The sequence below is a fragment of the Bison bison genome, unplaced genomic scaffold (assembly GCF_000754665.1).
Source record: "Bison bison bison isolate TAMUID 2011002044 unplaced genomic scaffold, Bison_UMD1.0 scf7180017864057, whole genome shotgun sequence".
NCBI classification, from domain to species: Eukaryota; Metazoa; Chordata; class Mammalia; order Artiodactyla; family Bovidae; genus Bison; species Bison bison.
In genome coordinates, this window is record NW_011494629.1 from 6391992 (window position 1) to 6411112 (window position 19121).

Below are 19121 nucleotides of genomic sequence, written 5' to 3' on the forward strand. Positions count from 1 at the left end.
CACTTTCTAGACTGGCTGGTCCCACGAGGTGGGGTACTGACAAATGAAGACATGACAAAAAGAATCATTTTTGAATTAAAGACCAACAAGCTAATGCAACAAGCAACAGTTTATTTATAAAAAAAAAAAAAAAAAGGAAAAGAAAAAAAGAACAAAAAAGAAAACTTTTTTTACTACATCTTAAAGATTAAGTAAAAATACCTGTATTAATATATATGTATATACATACTGCATATATATATACATATGATATAATATTAAAATTACATGCTTCTCAGGACAGAAGAATTAGGACATGTTCCCTTATTTCAATTTAAAACTCCATTACAATTCAAAATCACTGCAAGAAAACTTGCTTCCTTTATTTTCTTTTTGCGACTTCAAGTACAGGAAGTTTTCAAACCAGGATCTAAATGTGGAGAACCATCTGCTATGCACAATGACAACGAACTGCCACAAATCATGAGTTGGGGTCTTCTGAATTCTCACACAGGTCTTGGCTCCCTATGACCGTGTCAACCTTCTACCTGAGACGACAGGGGATGAAGAAGCATGACAGCCTGCAGGTTCCACGTGAACGTTCACACTGACGATGAAACAGAAGCAAACACGAACATGTCTTGCAGTAACAACACTGGCCATGAAATTGCTCTAGAGGAGGTTTCTTTCTCCCCTTTCCTTGCCAAAGGAAACACAAGTTTCCAAAAAAAAAAAAACAAAAAACAACCAAAAACCCTCGGGTGAAGCACCTCTGGCGATGATCAGCATACAGCAAGAGACAGAGAGGGAGTGTTTCTTTCTCAACAGCTTCGGGCTGACTTGGATGATTTCAAACACACCCTCTTCTGCAAAAGGCACTCACATATTGTCTGTTTATAAATCATACAGTGGGATTCCTTACATGGGAGTTTTTCCTACAAATATAAAAGAGATAAGCTGAGGACATGATATAACAAAGAAAAGAGTATAAGAAATACACATCTTGGATAAATGTGCGCTTTTTTTTTTTAAAGGACATTTAATATAACAGTTTAAAAAAATTTCATTGAAAAGTTAGGAATTCCAATAAAATTATCATTAAGAAGCAAGGTACTAGAGGATGAGAGGTGGAGGGTGGCTAGCTTTTCAAATGGCCAAAGGTTTAAAGGATAGGGTCTGCTCTTGAACTAGAAAGACCATTCATTCACACATCAGGGAATGTGTGAGAGGAGGGAGGTAGCGCAGAGAAATAGGCGAGGCGGGGAGGGAGGGGGCGTCCTTCAGGATGTGGGCGTAGGAAGGAACGCGCCGGAATCTCTGGTGGGAAAGATGGGCTGTGTCCCCCTTGCCCCTGCAGTTGGAAGAGACCCTGCCCAAGCCAAAGGCTGCCCTCACCGGGACACGACCGAGCTAATGGAATTGTAAGATGTGCCACTGTTGCAGCTTGAGGCGTAGGCCTCCTGGCCGTTGCCGTCGAGGTTGATTTTGAACACAGAGGACGCCTTCAGCAGGAAGTCCGCTGCGTCCCGACGCCCCAGCTCCCGCAGTTTGGACATGAGAATGCCGACAGTGCTCTCGGGGTAGGAAGTCCATTCCCGGAGCAGGGCGTGGACTGGGCTCGGGAGGAACTCCTTGGGAGACCCGTTATTGGTGTTGTACTTGGCCACAAGGTCGGGGAGGCCCAAGTTCATGGCAAGGAGGCACCAGTCCTTCCCCATGGGGTCGGGCGGGTCCAGCAGGCGACTGAGTTTCCTCCGGGTCAGGAGGTTCAGATCTGACGCGTGGATGTCCATGCCGAGGCTGGCCTGCGAGTAGACGTCGTGACAGCCGAAGCACATGATACTGCTAAAGCTCTCCTTGTACCCGCCCATGGTGTTGGTCAGTGAGGTCTCCTTGAGAGTCTGCGCCCGGAAGAAGTCCCGTGGCTGGTAGATCATGACGGGCTCGTGGTGCTCTCGTAGCTGCTGGGGGCTCAGGTAGTGCTTCACCGTCAGCAGCCCGGGCAGCGTGGTGGCCATGACGTTCTCGATGGTGCTGCACACGGAGTCCAGCAGGAAGCAGCACTTGATCTTCTCCGTCTCCAGTCCACGCACCTGGACCTCAATACCCTGGCCGTGGTTGACCAGGAGCACCAGCAGCTCGGCCCCGCGATTGGCGATCTTGCAGCCGTTCACCCACAGGCGAATGTCCGCGTCCCCCTCGGTGCTCTGCTGGTGGATCCACCGGCACAGGTTCACCTGCACCTTGTGGAAGATGCCACATGGGAAGGGGGTGAGGTGCTCCACCGGGACGACGCGCACGCCGCCGTAGACCCGCGCCTCGTCCTCCTCGTCCGTCCAGGAGCGGTGCAGGCTGTCAGTCTTGATCAGGGCGGGGATGTCCACCATGGTCCCGCTGCTCAGGTCCCGTGCACAGATGTCCATGGCATCCAGGATCTGCAGCAGCTCCTCCACGTCACTGTCGGGCACCAGGCGCTGGACGTCCTCCATGGTGTAGCGGCCGCGGTAATGGTGCAGGGCCCGTGGGGTCTCCACAGAGAGCAGCTTCCCCAGAACGTTGGTGCACAGCCAGCGGGGATCCAGGAGCAGCACGTCCTGGACGGTCTCGCTCTGCATGATGTTGATCTGTCCAAGGGGACAAGGGGAAGTCATGCATTAGGAACATAGAGGGCCAGATAACCCAGCTGCTCAAACCACTAAGGGGCCTGAGCAGGGATGAAATCTGTGCAGATGCCATAAGGAAGGACCCAGGACATTCATATGGAGGGGTCTCAAAATCAATTCTCAGCCAAGAAATACCAGCTTGGCAATGTCATAAGGGAGATTCTGAAAAGACTACCTTTGACTCTTATTATAAAAGGCCAATGCAATAAGAGAGGGAGAGACAGAAGCCAAATACAATGGGTGATTTTTGGCTGGATTCTGAATCCCAAAATAAATACACAAATGAATAAAATTAGCTGTAAAAGAAAATACTGGGACAAGTGGCAAATACTTGAAAGAGGACTATAAATTCAACCATAGTATTATATCAACGTTGTGCTTCCAGGATATGATAATCAATTATATTATGGTTATGTGGGAGAATGTCCTCCTTAGCAGATGCTAGCTAAATTATTTAGAGGTGAAAGGTCATGATGTTTGCAAAGCAAATAAATAAACAGAAGAGAGACAAAGCAAATTTAGCAAAGCGTAAACAGCTAGTTAAATTAGGTTTGGAGGATATGAGGATACATCCTACTGTTCTTGCAACTTCTCTGAAGGCTTGAAATTTTTCAAAAAAGATAAAGAATGTTATATTAGACTGTTCTGGAAAGATATGCTACCATAGTGGTTGGGGCTGGAGGGGAAAGGGAGGAATGAGACGAGAGGTGATGGCCAAAGGGGACTTCAGCTTTTCCTGTCATACTCATTTCTTTAAAAAGCAGAAGTTAGAAAACAAAATGACACACACACACACAAACAGAAGCAACTTTCTTCTGTCCTTGGTTAGTTCTACAAAGATCAGTGATCTCGCATGGAGGCTGAGACCTGTTTGCACTGGGAATACTTTTCTCCCCATGAAAAGTGAAAGAAAGTGTTAGTTACTCAGTGATGTCCAACTCTTTGCAATGTCATAGACTATATCCTCTGTCCTTGTAATTCTCCAGGCAAAAATACTGGAGTGGGTAGCCATTCCCTTCTCCAGGGGATCTTCCTGACCCAGGGATCAAATCCAGGTCTCCTGGGATGCAGGCAGATTCTTTACCATCTGAGCCACCAGGGAAGCCCCCACTTTTCTCCCTGTAGTCTTAAGTCTTTGAGATGCCCTCTGTTCAAACTTGAGACATTTCTGGAATGCAGAACAGTGTCTTTTAGTTTTTAATAAGGCATTTGGTAGAATGGGCTTCCCTGATTCCTCAGTTGGTAAAGAATCTGCCCGCAATACAGGAGACCCTGGTTCAAGTCCTGGGTTGGGAAGATCCCCTGGAGAAGGGATAGGCTACCCACTTCAGTATTCTGACCTAGAGAATTCTGTGGACTATCCATGGGGTTGCAAAAAGTTGGATACAACTGAGCGACTTTCACTTTCACTTTGGTAGAATACTGTCTGCAGTTTAGTCCTAGACATAACTATCTCCTCAGGGTCACCGAAGACAGACAGATACACTGTGCCTTATTGATAGCGACTAAGGAGACAGATGACTGAGTGCAATGTGCGATCCTGAGCCAGAAAAAGACAGAACAACTGATGAAATCTGAGTAAGAACCTTAGATTATTTTCTAGAGAGCAGCACAGTACTGGAGAGGGGCTGGCAGCCAGAGTAGGGCATCCTGATTCAGATTTCCCTTCTTTTCTTTTTACCTTCATTTACTTATTAAAGTCTCAAGAGCAAGGAGAGAAGAATTGCTGAATTGACCAGCTAGAAAGTTGCTGGTCAAATGCCAGAAGGCAAGAGAATACGTTATTAAAAAGAGTGAGCTTATTATTGTGGTTAAAATACATACGTTTATATCTAGCACTATAAGGTGAGCTTTGGTCCTTCGTTTTTCCCATCCTTGGAGGCAATCATTTAAAGTACTGCTGGAGGGGCTAGTGGATTTAGCCTGTGGTTTCATGGGGATTCAAAGACTGACACAATCATTGCCTGAGGCTCTAGGTTTTTAGGATCACTGGCTTCTTGATTTAATCAGAATTTCAAGCCTATATGATCCATGGCCAAGGGCCCAAAGTGGCCCCTGAGAATGGGGAGGCAAACTTCTTGTTTGTAAGATTCTCTGAACTGCTTCTGGGTTTTCATGTTCAGAACTGTTCTTCTTGTTCCAGACTAGCTTATACTGTTTCCTGATTTCACAAGATGGAAGCATGTGAAGGCTATGCCCCCTTTAGAGGGACAGGCAGCATATGAAGCAATTAGAACAGACTTCCCAAACTACATCCCAGTGCTGAATGTAACACAACCAGAAACAGAGATTTCTATTTCTTGATCATCTCTGGGGACCACCGCTTGGCACATCTTAGTGTCTCCAGATGTCATCTCCCTGAGGATACATCACTGCCATTTCTTGACTGTCTGTGAACCCACTAGGTCTGTGTGTAGCTGACACGCCTCATGGAGAGCAGTCATCCGAGCTGCAGGAATCACAGCTAAGCACCAGGTGCTATGGGGAGAGGGAGGAGAGGCCCAGTCACCCAGGGTAGTGGGAATTCTGCCCTCAAGCTTAGAGAAGCCAGAAAATCAACCAACTAAAGCAAAGCGGAAAAAAAAAAAAAAAAGACAACAACAAATAAACAGCCCTTTTAAGGTGGACAGGAGAGCAGAGGATCACAGTTCAGGAAATCACTCCAGCCCTCCTGTGAGGCATCAGGGGCAGTGCGCAGTTGCCACTCTGCCCCTCCAGCTCATCCCACCTTCAGATGCTGGAAGTGCATCCCGGGGGGCTCCTCCCAGATCCCTGCCAGGCTGGAGCGCTCACCTCGCCAGCACTGTGGAGCTGCTGGGCGATGTGCCGGAGGTCTGCCTCGCTGGCCAGGGGGTTCAACTGGTCCTGTACGTCGTACACGAACTGCTGCAGTGACATCAGCTGGTTGGGGCCATTGAGCTTCCTCCAGGAGGGCAAAGTGGAGATGATCTTTTCACATAGGTGAGTCATTGGAGGGCAGACCTAGAACATGCAGGATGGGCAGGTCAATGTTCTGCTGTGGGGACTCAGGGGCAGCTGGGACTAAAAATGACGCTGCTCACATCTGCACTGCTGCATGGAATTATTTGGGTGCACTCATGCTTTTTTGGCTAAGTACTGGGGCAGGTCTTTTTTTTTAAATTTGAACAACACTAATAGCTTTATTTAACAAACATTGAATAACTACTATATGCAAAAAGCACTGTGTTAGGTGCCTGGGGCAGTTCTTTTTTCAGACTGCCTTTAAGCAGAATCTATTTCACAAATCTACAAGTTTACAGAGGCTTTCACTTCTGTTCATGTTAGACAGATGGTGAGGCTTTGCAATAATGGTTCTGGAACTGTGGACTCCATGACCTAAGGTGCACCAACTTCTGATGTCCCCCCACCCCCTTGTAGTGAGGGTTTCAGCCAGGGGGTGACCACTTTATGAACAAAGAGACAGGAAAAGAGAGTTAAGTATCATTATATCAACATTAGATGGGTTTTTACCAGTAAATTAGGTATCGTTGAGGATTACTGTTGAGATGTACATGTGTGCTAAGTCACTTCAGTCGTGTCTGACTCTCTGTGACCCTATGAACTGAAGCCTGTCAGGCTCCTCTGTCCATGGGATTCTCCAGGCAAGAATACTGGAGTGGGTTGTGTGCCCACCTCCAGGGGATCTTCCCAACCCAGGGATCGAACCTGTGTCTGTTATGTCTCCTACATTGGCAGGTGGGTCTTTACCAGTAGAGCCAATTTGATTAATTCTGGGTAATTGGCTTGTAATGAGCTTTTCATCTCTTAACTTGGTTAAATAAATCAGTCTGTGTTACAGACTCATATAATCAACACATCTTCCTAATTAAACCTATGCTTTTGAACTGTGGTGTTGGAGAAGACTCTTGAGAGTCCCTTGGACTGCAAGGAGATCCAACCAGTCCATTCTGAAGGAGATCAGCCCTGGGATTTCTTTGGAAGGAATGATGCTAAAGCTGAAACTCCAGTCCTTTGGCCACCTCATGCGAAGAGTTGACTCATTGGAAAAGACTCTGATGCTGGGAGGGACTGGGGGCAGGAGAAGAAGGGGACGACAGAGGATGAGATGGCTGGATGGCATCACTGACTCTATGGACGTGAGTCTGAGTGAACTCCGGGAGTTGGTGATGGACAGGGAGGCCTGGCGTGCTGCAATTCATGGGGTTGCAAAGAGTCGGACACGACTGAGCGACTGAACTGAACTGAACTGAACTGAACAAGCCATACACTGCACTGCATCATTTGTTGGGCAGTCCCTTTTTCAATCACATTTTTATGCCCCCTAAATTCAACAACATTCCCAGGGCTAAAAGCAGTGGGTTTGGTGAGTTCCATCTGCCCGATTTCAGGAGCTATGGGGTACAGGGACGTGGAGCAGATATATGCCACACCTCAGCTCAAAACGCTGCAGGGAACACAGGCCCTTGTCCCACCTGGTGGGCAGGCACTGAGCCCTTTACAGACCATTGTTTCTGATCGCCACCCACGGGGTTCTGTGACCAGGTTCTCTGAGGCCCTCCAGGCTTACTCCCTGCCCACTGAGTGCTGTAGTGCAGCCCCTTTCAGAAAGTCGGGGTCAGGCTTCACGAGAGAGGAGAGAGTTCCTGAAAATTCCTAAAGCACATCTGGAACTGGAGCCTGGTGTTGTAAACAGGTCACTTCCATCAGGTAAACAGTAAATTATAACTGAAGAGGGCCTCTACCAGGCAGGGGGGTAAGAGCCGTATCCTTGTTACACTGGAGCTTAGACAAAAAAACAGTCCCTGGAGCACTTTTTTTTTCTTTTTTTAGCGTTTTCCATTAGAACATTTGCTCATTTCAGATAGCTTTTTGAATATTATGGATAGTAATCTTTCATATGCCAGAAGCATTGAGAATATTTTTTTCCCCAATCCATGTCACCTTTTAACTTCATTTATGGAATTTATTTGCCAGAAAAAACTTTTTAAACTTTTATGTTGTCCAATGTATTTGAACAAACTATTGGTGTATTTTCTTTGAAAACTTCTGAGGTTCTCTGTCTTGGTTTAAAAGGTTTCTCGAACACTCTCGAGGTATTTTAAAAATAAATTCTCTTGCATTTCTATTCAAGATACTGCTTTTTACATTTAAAAGCTTTAATCTACCTACAGTTTATTTTGGGGCTGCGTAGTGAGTAGGAGTTCAACCTTATTTCCTTCCAGGCAAATAGCCAGTTGTGCCAGGTCACTTATTAAATTTCCCCATTAAAGTTAAATAACATCTCTGTTTTCTATTAAATTTCTGCAGATGTTCTGAACTATTTCTGCCCTCACTAATCTATTCCATTTATTTACTGATTGCAGAGCCTTTGTGTTCACTTATTCTTCTATTGAAATGTTAAGACAAAAACCCCATGTCCTCAATCCCATTCAGATCCTAATGAGAACTGTACAAAGTTTACATAACTTGGGAAAATGAAACACTTCCTAAGATCTTGCCATCTAAGAACACCATCTCATTCCATTTGGTCATCTATTATTTCTTCAGTGAATTTTGTTGGTGACTCTTTTTCCACTTTTCTGCATTTCCCAAATATTTCACAATATGTTTACTCACTTTTGAATTGCTTTTGTAATTTTTAGGAAGCAATTTTACTCTTAAACAAACCACTAAAACTCAGAATTTCATACACTCTAAGGTAGTCTGTCTTGCCCATAACAACTCTTCATCTCGAGGCCATCTCCTCATTTCTCTACTCTTGCTCACCCTAGAACAACAGGATAAAAACGTGGCCATGTAGACACCTTGTACTGGGTTCCCTGAAAACCAGACCAAATACGAGAACCATACAAAGAGGCACAAAGAGGCACAAAGAGGTCCAAATCCCTGGCCACTGGCTGGTCCGGCTGAAGGTTGGGTCCAGCCGTCCCCAGGTATACTCACCGAAACAATCTGGCTCCGTATTTCTTGCAGGTGATTTCGAAGCACCTTCATGTCCTTAGACCCAGAAGCCCCGGCATCCAGAACAAAGAGCTTATTTGAAATGTGAAGATCGTTCCCAAACCTAAGGGAAGAGCAGTGGCCTCCTGAGAGGGACGCAGTCTCCCCAGCTGTTTCCACAGAAGGCCAGGCTGCTGCTGGTCCAAAGAGCTGGTGGGGGGCAAGGAAGGGCTGGTGGCCTTGCAGAGACACACTCACACCTGCTGTTGGCTGGCCTCTGTAATGTTGCCCTGGTGTGGAGGCCTGGGGACACCGCCTGCTCCGGGTGCAGACAGGTGCCAGGTTCCACAAAACTGGGGAACACAGCTTCCCCCGACACAGGAAGGGGAGGCCTAATGAACTCACTTGACCAGGCAGGAGAAGAGATGCTGTGGAAGCTGATGGAGTGAGAAAGAGGGATGAGCATGAAACAACACCTTAGACCTAAAGTATTAACTAGTAGGTCACCAGAAACCGTAACAACATTGTTAATCGGCTACACTCCAATACAAAATAAAAGGTTCAAAAAAAGAGTATGAGTAGAAGCCTTATTTTTCATATCAGGAAGATAATAGGTAAGTGTGAGTTGATAAACCAAGAATTCAAATTACTAGCATATTAAGTAGAGCTTTAGGTTCAAAATTTTGGGGGGGGATAGACACTAAGTAAAAATAGATACTTCTACGCTGTGATTCTAAGCACATCCATATTCCTCAGTGAAACAAAAAAATTTTCCAAGAATACTGGACATAAAATGCACTCTGATATTTTCTATCATGTTCCTCTTACCTATATTCTACTGCAGGCCTCTGAAATGAAGTTTATGATCCACTAGCAGGTTGCAACTTATATTCTAAGAAATACTGATTGATGTCCTCATACACAAAAAAGAGAAATATGCGAGGTGACTGATATGTTAATTAATGAGATGGAGAGAATCCTTTCACATTGTGTATATATATATATTGAATCACCACTTTGTATAGTTTAAATAGCTTACAATATCACTTGTCAATTATATCTCAGTAAAGCTGAAAAAAAAAATGCACAAAACAGCTAAAAAGAGTTACCTCTGAGCAGTGGTACTCCAAGGCTGCTGATTTTTATCCTGTGCCTTTTACTTCTGTTTCATTTGTTATTATGTGTACTGGTGGCTTTGGTAACAATGAAACATACAATAAAAATTTCAGCCCAGCCAAAGAGACCTTTCAGGGCTTTCATTCCTCCCTCTGGGTCACCTGATTTCGGCTGCATTGCCTGAAGATACAGCAGCCACCTTACCTGTTCCTGATCTCTTTCAGCAACGAGGTGTCTTTGTCATATCCAAACTCGCCTCCAGCTGAACGAGGAAGGTTCACGATGTCGGCATGGGTGGCCACCAGGACAACTCGGAGTGGGTTCTTCAGCTTGCCGCCAAAGGCTGAGGGCAGAAAGTGAGCCATTTCATGCCTGCCAGGTGTGGAGAGCAAACCTCCACCCTGCCGAGGTGAGGTGGGGTGCTCGGCCTCAGGTCTGGGCCGCCTTGCTAGGTGGACGAGACTGGTACATTTTGTCTGCAGACTTGCAAACCTATGCCTGCTGATCGGAGTGACCTACAAGGTCACTAGAAGGTCTAGGCCTGGCCAAAGATGGAATGAGCCTATTTTCTGGGCCTCAAGGAAGGCTGCTCAGAAGTAGACCAGAAGCGACCACAGAACATGTTGCAGCTTCTCAGATCTTCCTCCAAGTAGGCCTTGTTTGCATGGTGAGGGGAGATCTAACCTCTGGCTGGGGGATGCCCTTTCCAAGACCAGAGCCAGCTGCTGAATGCAGCACAGCACAGAAATGGCTCAGAAGGGAAACTCCTGCAGTTCACATCAGCAGAGAGCCTCTCACTTATGGCAGTGTTTAAAATGAAAACATGAGAAAGGAGGGGACAAAAGTGGAGGTACCCTGAAGGGAATTAGCCCAATTTATTTTGCTGTTATATGTTTTTCAGGAAAAGAATTGACTGCTGAGTTTTACATTTCACCAGGGAAGGCTGCCTCTTTTTTTTGTCTGAAAAGAACAAAATAAGTCTGTCCACGCTGTCTTTTCCTCTAGGAGTAAGGCTAAGATACTACATTCAGTTAACATGGTTCCCTTTCTTTCATTTTTGATGGATGAAGGGGAGCTTGTTCTGTTTATTAATTACGTGCCCATTAGGTAAAGGCACAGCAGCTGTCAGATGAGGTGTCCCACTTTGCACCTAACAGAAATGACCACAGCTCAGAAATACAGAAAGAAAGTGAGAAATGACTCTCAAGGAATTGTTCAGAACTGAGTCTTTGTGGCAGAAATATGCAGTCATGAAACAACTCCTTGCAGAACAAAACCAACAGCTGAGCCTTAGGAAGCTTCCCGAGTGGAAATCTCCTGATAGGAGGGAGGAATAAGGGTGGCTTGCTGGCCACAAGCTGTCGGATCTGGGTGTGAGCGGGAAGCAAGGTCAGGAGGAAGGGCCATCCACCCCCTGGTGTCGCGGCTCACCTATCGGTTCTTCCACTGGGACAAGAGACTTCAGGAAACTAAGCCAGAAAATCACTTGATTCAGCTGAATCTCATAGGGTTCTTCTAGACTGAAAACGATGACATGGATGGACGTGGGATCGTTTGCAGCAAAATAGTCATAACAGCAGAAGTAGACAGGATTTCCAGAGAACTCCCACACGCTGAAGTCACCAATGCCTACAGAGAAAAAGGAAAAGAAAGGTTACAATCGTGAAACGCCACCAAATTTCAATCACAATCTTTCTCAGCATTTTAGGGTTTATGAAGAGGGACAGTGACATCCACCGCATTCATCTGTTTATTTATGCATCTACTTAAGTACAGATCTACATATGGAATATTTACACATCCCTATATTTTCTGTCTATGTCTGTTTCTATACCCACGCCTTGTATCTATACATCTATAGGTGGCTTAGGCGGTAAAGAATCTGCTTGCCATGCAGAACTTGGTTCAATCCCTGGGTCAGGAAGATCTCCTGGAGAAGGAAATGGCAGCCTACTCTAGTATTCTTGCCTGGAGAATCCCATGGACACAGGAGCCTGGTGGGCTACAGTCCATTGGGTCGCAAAGAAGTGGAGATGCCTGAGTGACTAACGCTACTACTACAATAAACCTGCTTGTACCTGTCATCTTCTTTTCCATTTTCCTTAACACTTCCATTATCATATCTGTATCATTATTATATGTGTATCTCTATCACATCTACTTGTAACACCCCAGAGTGGTACAAACACACACACACACCCCCTACACGTGTGTGTATGTGCATGCCTGTAAGCATACATGGAAAGGTGTATGTGTACAAATACTTTGTTTTCTACCCCCCAACACTGGAATCTTCACTATGAAATGTGACCTTAATTTTGGTTAAACAGTGACTAAATTCGCCTCTACGGCTAAGGGAGCACCCTGTTTTGGATGGCCACTGTACACAGGTGTAAGATGCAATAACTGATGAGCGGCTTGGCACATGAAGGATGTAAGAGGAACTGCGAGGAGATTGGGTCCGAGAGGCCAGCCACACTGGGGGAGGCAGTGGAAGGGTCAGGCTAGGGAGGAAGTGTGTGTGTGGGGGGGTGGGGGCGGGCGGTGCGGTTGTTTTCCCACACAGGGGCTGTGGTGCGGCTGGTTTTCCTATAAATATCATAGAACCTCCTCATGATCGTCCAGACACTTGGACACCACAAGGTCAGTGACATCCACCAAATGGCCTCTGGGAAGTCAGGCAGGACCACGTAAGTTATAGGATTTCAGGCTCCTTTTCCCTAATTTTTCCCCTTGGTGTTTACTCTGTGCCAGAAAGTCTGCAGTCGAGACATTCTGGAAGATCCTCAGGGTTTTTCTAGAGCCCAGCACTCCTGGGGAGCATGACCCTCTAAGTCTGGCAGCTAAGACCTCAGTGGGAATAGTTTTGGGAACACAGAAATTGGCCCTTTGAGCCTGCAGAGTGCTGGGAGCCAGACACGGGAAGGGGGTGAGACCAGGGGAGGAGGCGGGGTGAGGGTGTGGGTGGTGGGTGCTGAGCACACACTTCTCTCCCTACGCGGCGGGGCCAGCTGTGCTCCCCGGAACTCAGACAACACTCAGCTTTTAAGGGAGCAAAATGCATATGAACTTTATTTCCTTAGGGTCCCTGGCCCAGTAGCAGCATTGCCAGGAAAGGCCCCAGATGGGCTGAATCAGAGACTTAGGGGCAGGGCCTGGCAGTCTGTTTCCAGTGGCTCCAGGGGATGTGTGTGTATGTTGGAGTTTAGGAACCGCTGCTTTAGGTAAACACCCTGAGTATTCTATTTTTCACTGGGTTTAGTATATAAAAGGGCTTTCATGAAGATGCCCCCAATTTCTTCTGAGTTCCTCTCTCTTGGACCTTTAATAGACACCAGCTCATAAAATCCTCACAGTTAAGGGAACTCAGCCTCAGAGAAACTGCTCTATCCCTGTTCTGAATGGACTGCGTCTCAGCAAGGTTTGTGTTCCTGCTGGGGGCCCTGGGAGCTCTGGGGAGAGCACTTGGGTTTCAAATTGGGTATACCAACTGCTAATGGGACTGTATTTTATGAGGTTAAAAAATGCACTAATTTACTCAACAGACTCAAAAGACTGTTGAGTAAAGTCTATTTAAAAAATTTACTCTAAGTCTTTGAATTTGAGTCTTTAAATTTATTCCAAAGAGTAAACATACTCTTTACTCAAAAGACTCTTTATTTTTACCCAAAAGACTCTTTACTTTTACTCAAAAGACTCTTTACTTTTACCCAAAAGACTCTTCACTTTTACCCAAAAGACTCTTGAGAGTCTCTTGGACTGCAAGGAGATCAAACCAGTCAGTCCTAAAGAAAACCAATCCTGAATACTCACTGGATGCTGAGGCTGAAGCTCCAATACTTCGGCCACTTGATGCAATAGCCGACTCATTGGAAAAGACCCCCATGCTGGGAAGTACTGAGGGCAGGAGAATGGGGCTCAGAGGATTAGACAGTTGGATGGCATCACAGACTCAATGGACATGAGTTTCAGCCAAGCTCTGGGAGAAGGTGAAGGACAGGGAAGCCTGGCATGCTGCAGTCCATGGGCTGGCAAACAGTCGGACACGACTGAGCGACCGAACAACAACTTAACAGTCATTTGTTAAGCACCTACTGTGTTTAGTTTTACTTTTGGGATATTAACCAGCTGTGCCTCAGCCCTGGGTCACTCCTACGCTGGCCCTTTCTCTACCCTTCATGCTCGCCGGGACAGGTTCCCTGCTGGAAACTCTTTCGTTTGGGGAGGGTGAGCCATACCGTTCAAATAGGCATTCTGGATGTCGATTGCCTTCGTGGACTGGTCATCGGTGGCACAGTGCGGATGGTGGGACGGGGCCCCGAACACCTCCAGCACCCCCTTGGTGAGGCCCGGCTCGAACATCATGCTGCGGCTCCTGACGCTCACGTTCTCACAGCCCGGGTACAGGTTGCTGATGCTCACGGACACTGCGGGCCAGAGAACAGGCACGTTAGATCTTGCCTGCCCTGTCCCTCCCAGCCTCCGCCCTCTGTCTCCCCCTCCCTTCAGGCCAAGGTGTGTGTGTGTGTCCCTCGCATATGCTGGGCAGCAACGTTTCCCAGGGACATTGTGCTGATTCTGTTTGCTCCACCTCTTGTATCCTTTCCTGTGCTGCTCTGTGCACTGAGAGGCCGACCTGATGGACTGCCTCTCCCAGGCTTGCTCCCCATTTGCCTCCAGTTAGGGTCCGCTGATGGGAGGCACTGGAGAAGAAGGTTGATGCCCATGTCCCCTTGCACTGCCTGCTGCTTTTCTGATGCCAGTTGTGTCTCTGACTCTAGACTTCCCTGAGCAGCTTCTCCCCTGGAGCTCCAGCTTTCCCAGGATTGTGACTTCTTCCTCTTGCCCTTTCTGCCCCAGGGGTGGTAACTAACCTGGCCTCTGGGTGCTTCACCCTCTCTTTTATGTTCCTGTGAATTGTGTCTGTGACTTGAACCTTTCATTAAACCCCCACCAGGAGCCTGACTGATACAGGTGAGATGAGTATCACTCTGGCACATGAGAAGTTAGATCGAATGAAAAATGATCTTAGATGGTGGCAGGCCAGAGCATTAATTAATGCTGAATCACACAGTGAGAAAGCTATTGCTTTAAAAGATCCCCTTGAAAGTTTTTAAATTGCTTTAGCAGCAAGTCTCAGTTTGTGGCATTAAGTCTTTACATGTCTTCAATCCTTGCTAATCTTCCCTTTTTATAAGGAGGGAGTGGGTAACAGTATATGAGCTTCCCTGGTGGCTCAGATGGTAAGGAAACTGCCTGCAATGCAGGAGACCTGGGTTTGATCTCTGGGGTGGGAAGATCCTCTGGAGAAGGGAATGGCTACCCATTCTGGCCTGGAGAATTCCATGGACAGAGTAGCTTGACAGACTACAGTCCATGGGGTTGCAAAGAGTTGGAGACCACTGGGAGACTTTCACTTTCAACAGTATATAGCTAGGTTTTCCTCACATCACTGTTCACGGTACCTATTTTTATTTACTGGTAGCAGTGGTATTGGTTTTCTATTCATGGAAAGGACATGAAGATTTCATTTTCAAATCTATATATTTTAGTAAATAAAAAGAACCAGTTTTAAAGATGTTATCATGAATAATAATGGTAGAACTTTGTGAGAGATCAGTTGAGTAACACAGTTGGGTCCCCTGGGCCACAGGCAGAGCCCTGTGTGTCCTCAGCCTGACTGCTCGCTGGCTTGCTTGTCTCTCCAACAGACCTCCAACAGTATGGTGAAGGCTAGGACTTGGGTGGGCACGTGTGGGGGCTCTGAGAGTGCATCTGGGAGGGGCTCAGTGAACTAAATCCTACTACACAGTTAGTGCCTTTGCTTCAGAGTTGATAGCGACAGACTCTGCAAGGCCATCACATCTGGGCCACCTGACTTTTAAAACTGGTGATCCGAACACAAAGATAAGCCTTGTTGAAAGACCAAACATTCTAGACAGAGGACATAGACAATAGGAGTTTTCAAGAGGTTTGACGGGGAGGAGGATAAAATTGGAGCTCAAAGGCTGGATCAGGTACAAGGGAGGAAGAAGGGGCAATAAGATGGGAAGAATTATTCATATATTTGTTCTCTGCCCTACAATCTTCCCCCAGCCCTGGTATAAAAGGGGGAAACTTGGCAAACAGAAAGGTAAAGACCAATACTCTAGGCCAACAAGATAGGCATTTTAGTGTATTTCTTTAGAGATTGTTAGTCCAAGTCTGAGAAAAGCCACGTGAATTCCATAAGAATGGGCGTGTCCATTTTCCTGTGCTCCAAAACCTGTGTCTGGGACGGCCACTGTCAGGAATAAGTTTTGTCTTAGGAGCACCGTGGAGAAGGCAATGGCACCCCACTCCAGTACTCTTGCCTGGAAAATCCCATGGATGGAGGAGCCTGGTGGGCTACGGTCCCTGGGGTCGCTAAGAGTCGGACACGACTCAGCGACTTTTCACTTTCATGCATTGGAGAAGGAAATGGCAACCCACTCCAGTGTTCTTGCCTGGAGAATCCCAGGGACTGCGGAGCCTGGTGGGCTGCCGTCTATGGGGTTGCACAGAGTCGGACACGACTTAGCAGCAGCAGCAGCACCAGCAGCACTGGGGGCTTGCCGAGGAAGAACAGACCAGATTCGGTAAATGACAGGAACTCCTGCACCTCACTGACAGTTTTTGTTGGGAGGATGAAAATCAGGACATTGTTGTACACGGTATTATTAAAGAACTACTTTACAGGGAAACAATAAAACCACGAGGGAAAATCACTTCTCGGCCTTTTGGCTAAGATCAAGTGTAAATCACGAGGAAAGCATTTTTGCTAACTACTGACCTCTAGTGGTAAAAAGTGGAAGGCCCCGATGGAGAAGCCACTTTTAGCACCCAGGTCAGAACAGACTTCCTGCAAACTCTGCTCTCTGGTAAGCAGGCAACAGCCTTCTGCAGTGCTCTTTCTGGACATTCACTCCTCCGCTGGCACCAGGGGCTTCCTTCCTACCGCAGAATCACTGTTCAACAGCTGTGGCACAAAGGGAGTGTGTGCGGCAGCCATGTGCCATGAGCGGTCCCCCACGCCGTGCTATCCTGTCTCCTGGCTGATGGCTCAGCCTCTAGCTCCAGCACAATGCAAAAGGCAAGTTTCTAAAAGCCCACAATCTTCCTGGCGCCTGAGTGACGTAAATGTGCTCATGCAGGCATCTGTCCCAGGGAAAGGAGGAAGGCCTGACCATTCTAGCAGAAATCAGGGGTGTCCAGAGCTGGGGTGCAGCTGAGCCTGGCTGCAACAGACCTCCTTCCCTGAAGACCATACTCCAGAGCAGCCTTTCCTCATGCCTTACAGAGAAACATTGCCCCGTCCCTTCTCCTACGGTACGCAAGGCCCCCAAAGCCTGCCGCCCTCCCCAAGCCAGGTCCCCCCAAGGTGGCCCTCCTGGTGCTTCATATCTGTGCCATGCTGTTTTCCTGAGGACCCCCTTCTGTTTTGTGAGGGTCAGAAAGTGACTGTTAGGCTGCCTGGTCTGGGGCTGCGGGGGTCCAGGCTTCATGTTCTGCTGCCTCCTGCCTGCATTCTGCAGCCGGGGGCCTGCTGGCCCCTCACTGGGCAGGGCAGGAGAAGGGCCTGACACAGAGCCTCCTGCAGAAAACACAGCCTCCCAGCTCTTATCAGCCTCAGCAGGACTAGAATTAGCTGTGAGTGAATCAGCCTCAGCAGGACTAGAGTTAGCTGCAAGTGAATCTTGTCACCTCCAGGAACTGTCCATATGGACACTTCAGCCACCCTCAGAGCAGACCAGCCACCGGGACACGAAGCTGGGTGGGCCTCTTCCGTCCTTGCCCAGGCCCTCTGGGAGGCTGCCTGGCCTTGGTCAGACAGATTTGGGATGAACTAGGAGTGACCTTAGCCCAAGGGTCACACACACCAATGCACTGCTGAAAAGTCATTTCTGTCACAGGGAGAAATTTCAGACACAGTTGTGGGGAGTCTACTCCTGAGCTCTCCCTCCTGGAGTTAGGGGGCTGGGTGGGAGCAGGGCAAAATGCAGAACCTGGGCCCCTCGATATGGTGCTACGCCCCTCATCTCAGCCACTAACTGGTTCCAGGTAGAAATGTGAATCCAGCGTGGCCAGAGCTCCCAATTTTGTTTTTTACAAGAAACCAAATAAATATCCAACTTTTTAGGTGAAGTGTCTTGATTTGCAAATGCTGGAAGTTAATTCAACTTTTCTCCTTCCCTTTCCTCATACTACACAAAATGCTGCAGCTTACCCGGCTGCTGACCTCTGACTTCACATCCCTGCACCCCGAGTTACTTTTCTCTGTGCTGATCGCAGTCAGGGACACTCATCTGGTCCAGAGCACCTGTCGTCCTTGAGAGAATCTTGTGTAACTCAGCCCCATGACTCATGTCTCTCTAAGCTCTGGCTGCAAGATGCAGTGAGATTTGCCGATAATCTAGTCATCCTGAGGGGCATCCCTGGTGGCTCAGATGGTAAAGAATCTGCCTGCAATGCAGGAGACCTGGTTCGATCCCTGGGTTGGGAAGATTCCCTGGAGAAGGAAATGGCAACCCACTCCAGTATTCTTGCTGGGAGAATCCCATGGGCAGAGGAGCCTGGAAAGCTACAGTCCATGGGGTCACAAAGAGTGGGATATGACTGAGTGATAACTCCTTCTTTCACTTTAGCCATCCTGAGCTGTGTTTTATCAAGAATCTACTTCTGGATTCTTCCGGACATGGGAACTGATCAGAGGAAGAAGAATGGAGATCCGACTTCTGAGAAGTGAGGGTAGAGGGTAGAGCTGTTTTCCCTCCTGGAGAGCCTGTATGTCACCTGAAGTATGCCCATGAGCTCCTGCAGCATAAGTGAAGTGAGAAAGTTGCTCAGTCGTGTCCAACTCTTTTCGACTCCACGGACTGTAAAGTCCATGGAATTCACCAGGCCAGAATACTGGAGTAGGTAGCCATTCCCTTCTCTAGGGGATCTTCCCAACCCAAGAATCGAACCCAGGTCTTCTCTTGCATTGCAGGTAGATTCTTTACCAGCTGAGCCACAAGGGATGCCCCCTGCAGCATAAATTCATATCTAATATGGCTAATGAAAATTCCAGATCATGGATCTGTAGAGATCCCATCTTTGTCTCTGCTCTTTGTCTGTTTCTCTCTGCCTCCCTCCCGCTGCACCTCCCAGCCTCAAGTCATTGAGACTGGAGTGACCTTACCCACAGCAGGTGAGAATTGGCTCCTTCTAGGGGCAACCCCAGGAACTGCTAGAGAAGCTCACTTTGAACCTTAAGCAAACGTTGGCACGTCCACACACAGAGGCTGAACTTAATGGTCAAATCTGGAAAACTACTGGCTTCTGAGAAGGTATAAACCTATCTTACATCCTGAAATTGAGCAGAATTACAGTGGAAAATGGAAAATGTGAGCACAAATATGCCTCAAGTCAGATGGAGTTATA

At 47.4% G+C, this 19121-nt stretch overlaps 1 protein-coding gene across 7 annotated transcripts in view; it reads right to left on the bottom strand.

Moving 5' to 3' along the window:
- Nucleotides 1-993: 993 nt before the first annotated feature.
- The window catches only part of DAPK1 (death-associated protein kinase 1), a 212614-nt gene continuing 194486 nt past the window's right edge, over nt 994-19121 (bottom strand). For all 7 annotated transcript variants that reach the window (XM_010836052.1, XM_010836049.1, XM_010836047.1 and 4 more), the window contains exons 21-26: nt 13919-14107; nt 11112-11309; nt 9885-10023; nt 8568-8688; nt 5436-5624; nt 994-2603 (exon numbers count right to left, since the gene is read on the bottom strand). In XM_010836052.1, the coding sequence (XP_010834354.1) occupies nt 1371-2603; nt 5436-5624; nt 8568-8688; nt 9885-10023; nt 11112-11309; nt 13919-14107 (2069 nt within the window). In that variant the 3' untranslated portion in view covers nt 994-1370. The remainder of the gene's footprint in view (nt 2604-5435; nt 5625-8567; nt 8689-9884; nt 10024-11111; nt 11310-13918; nt 14108-19121) is intronic.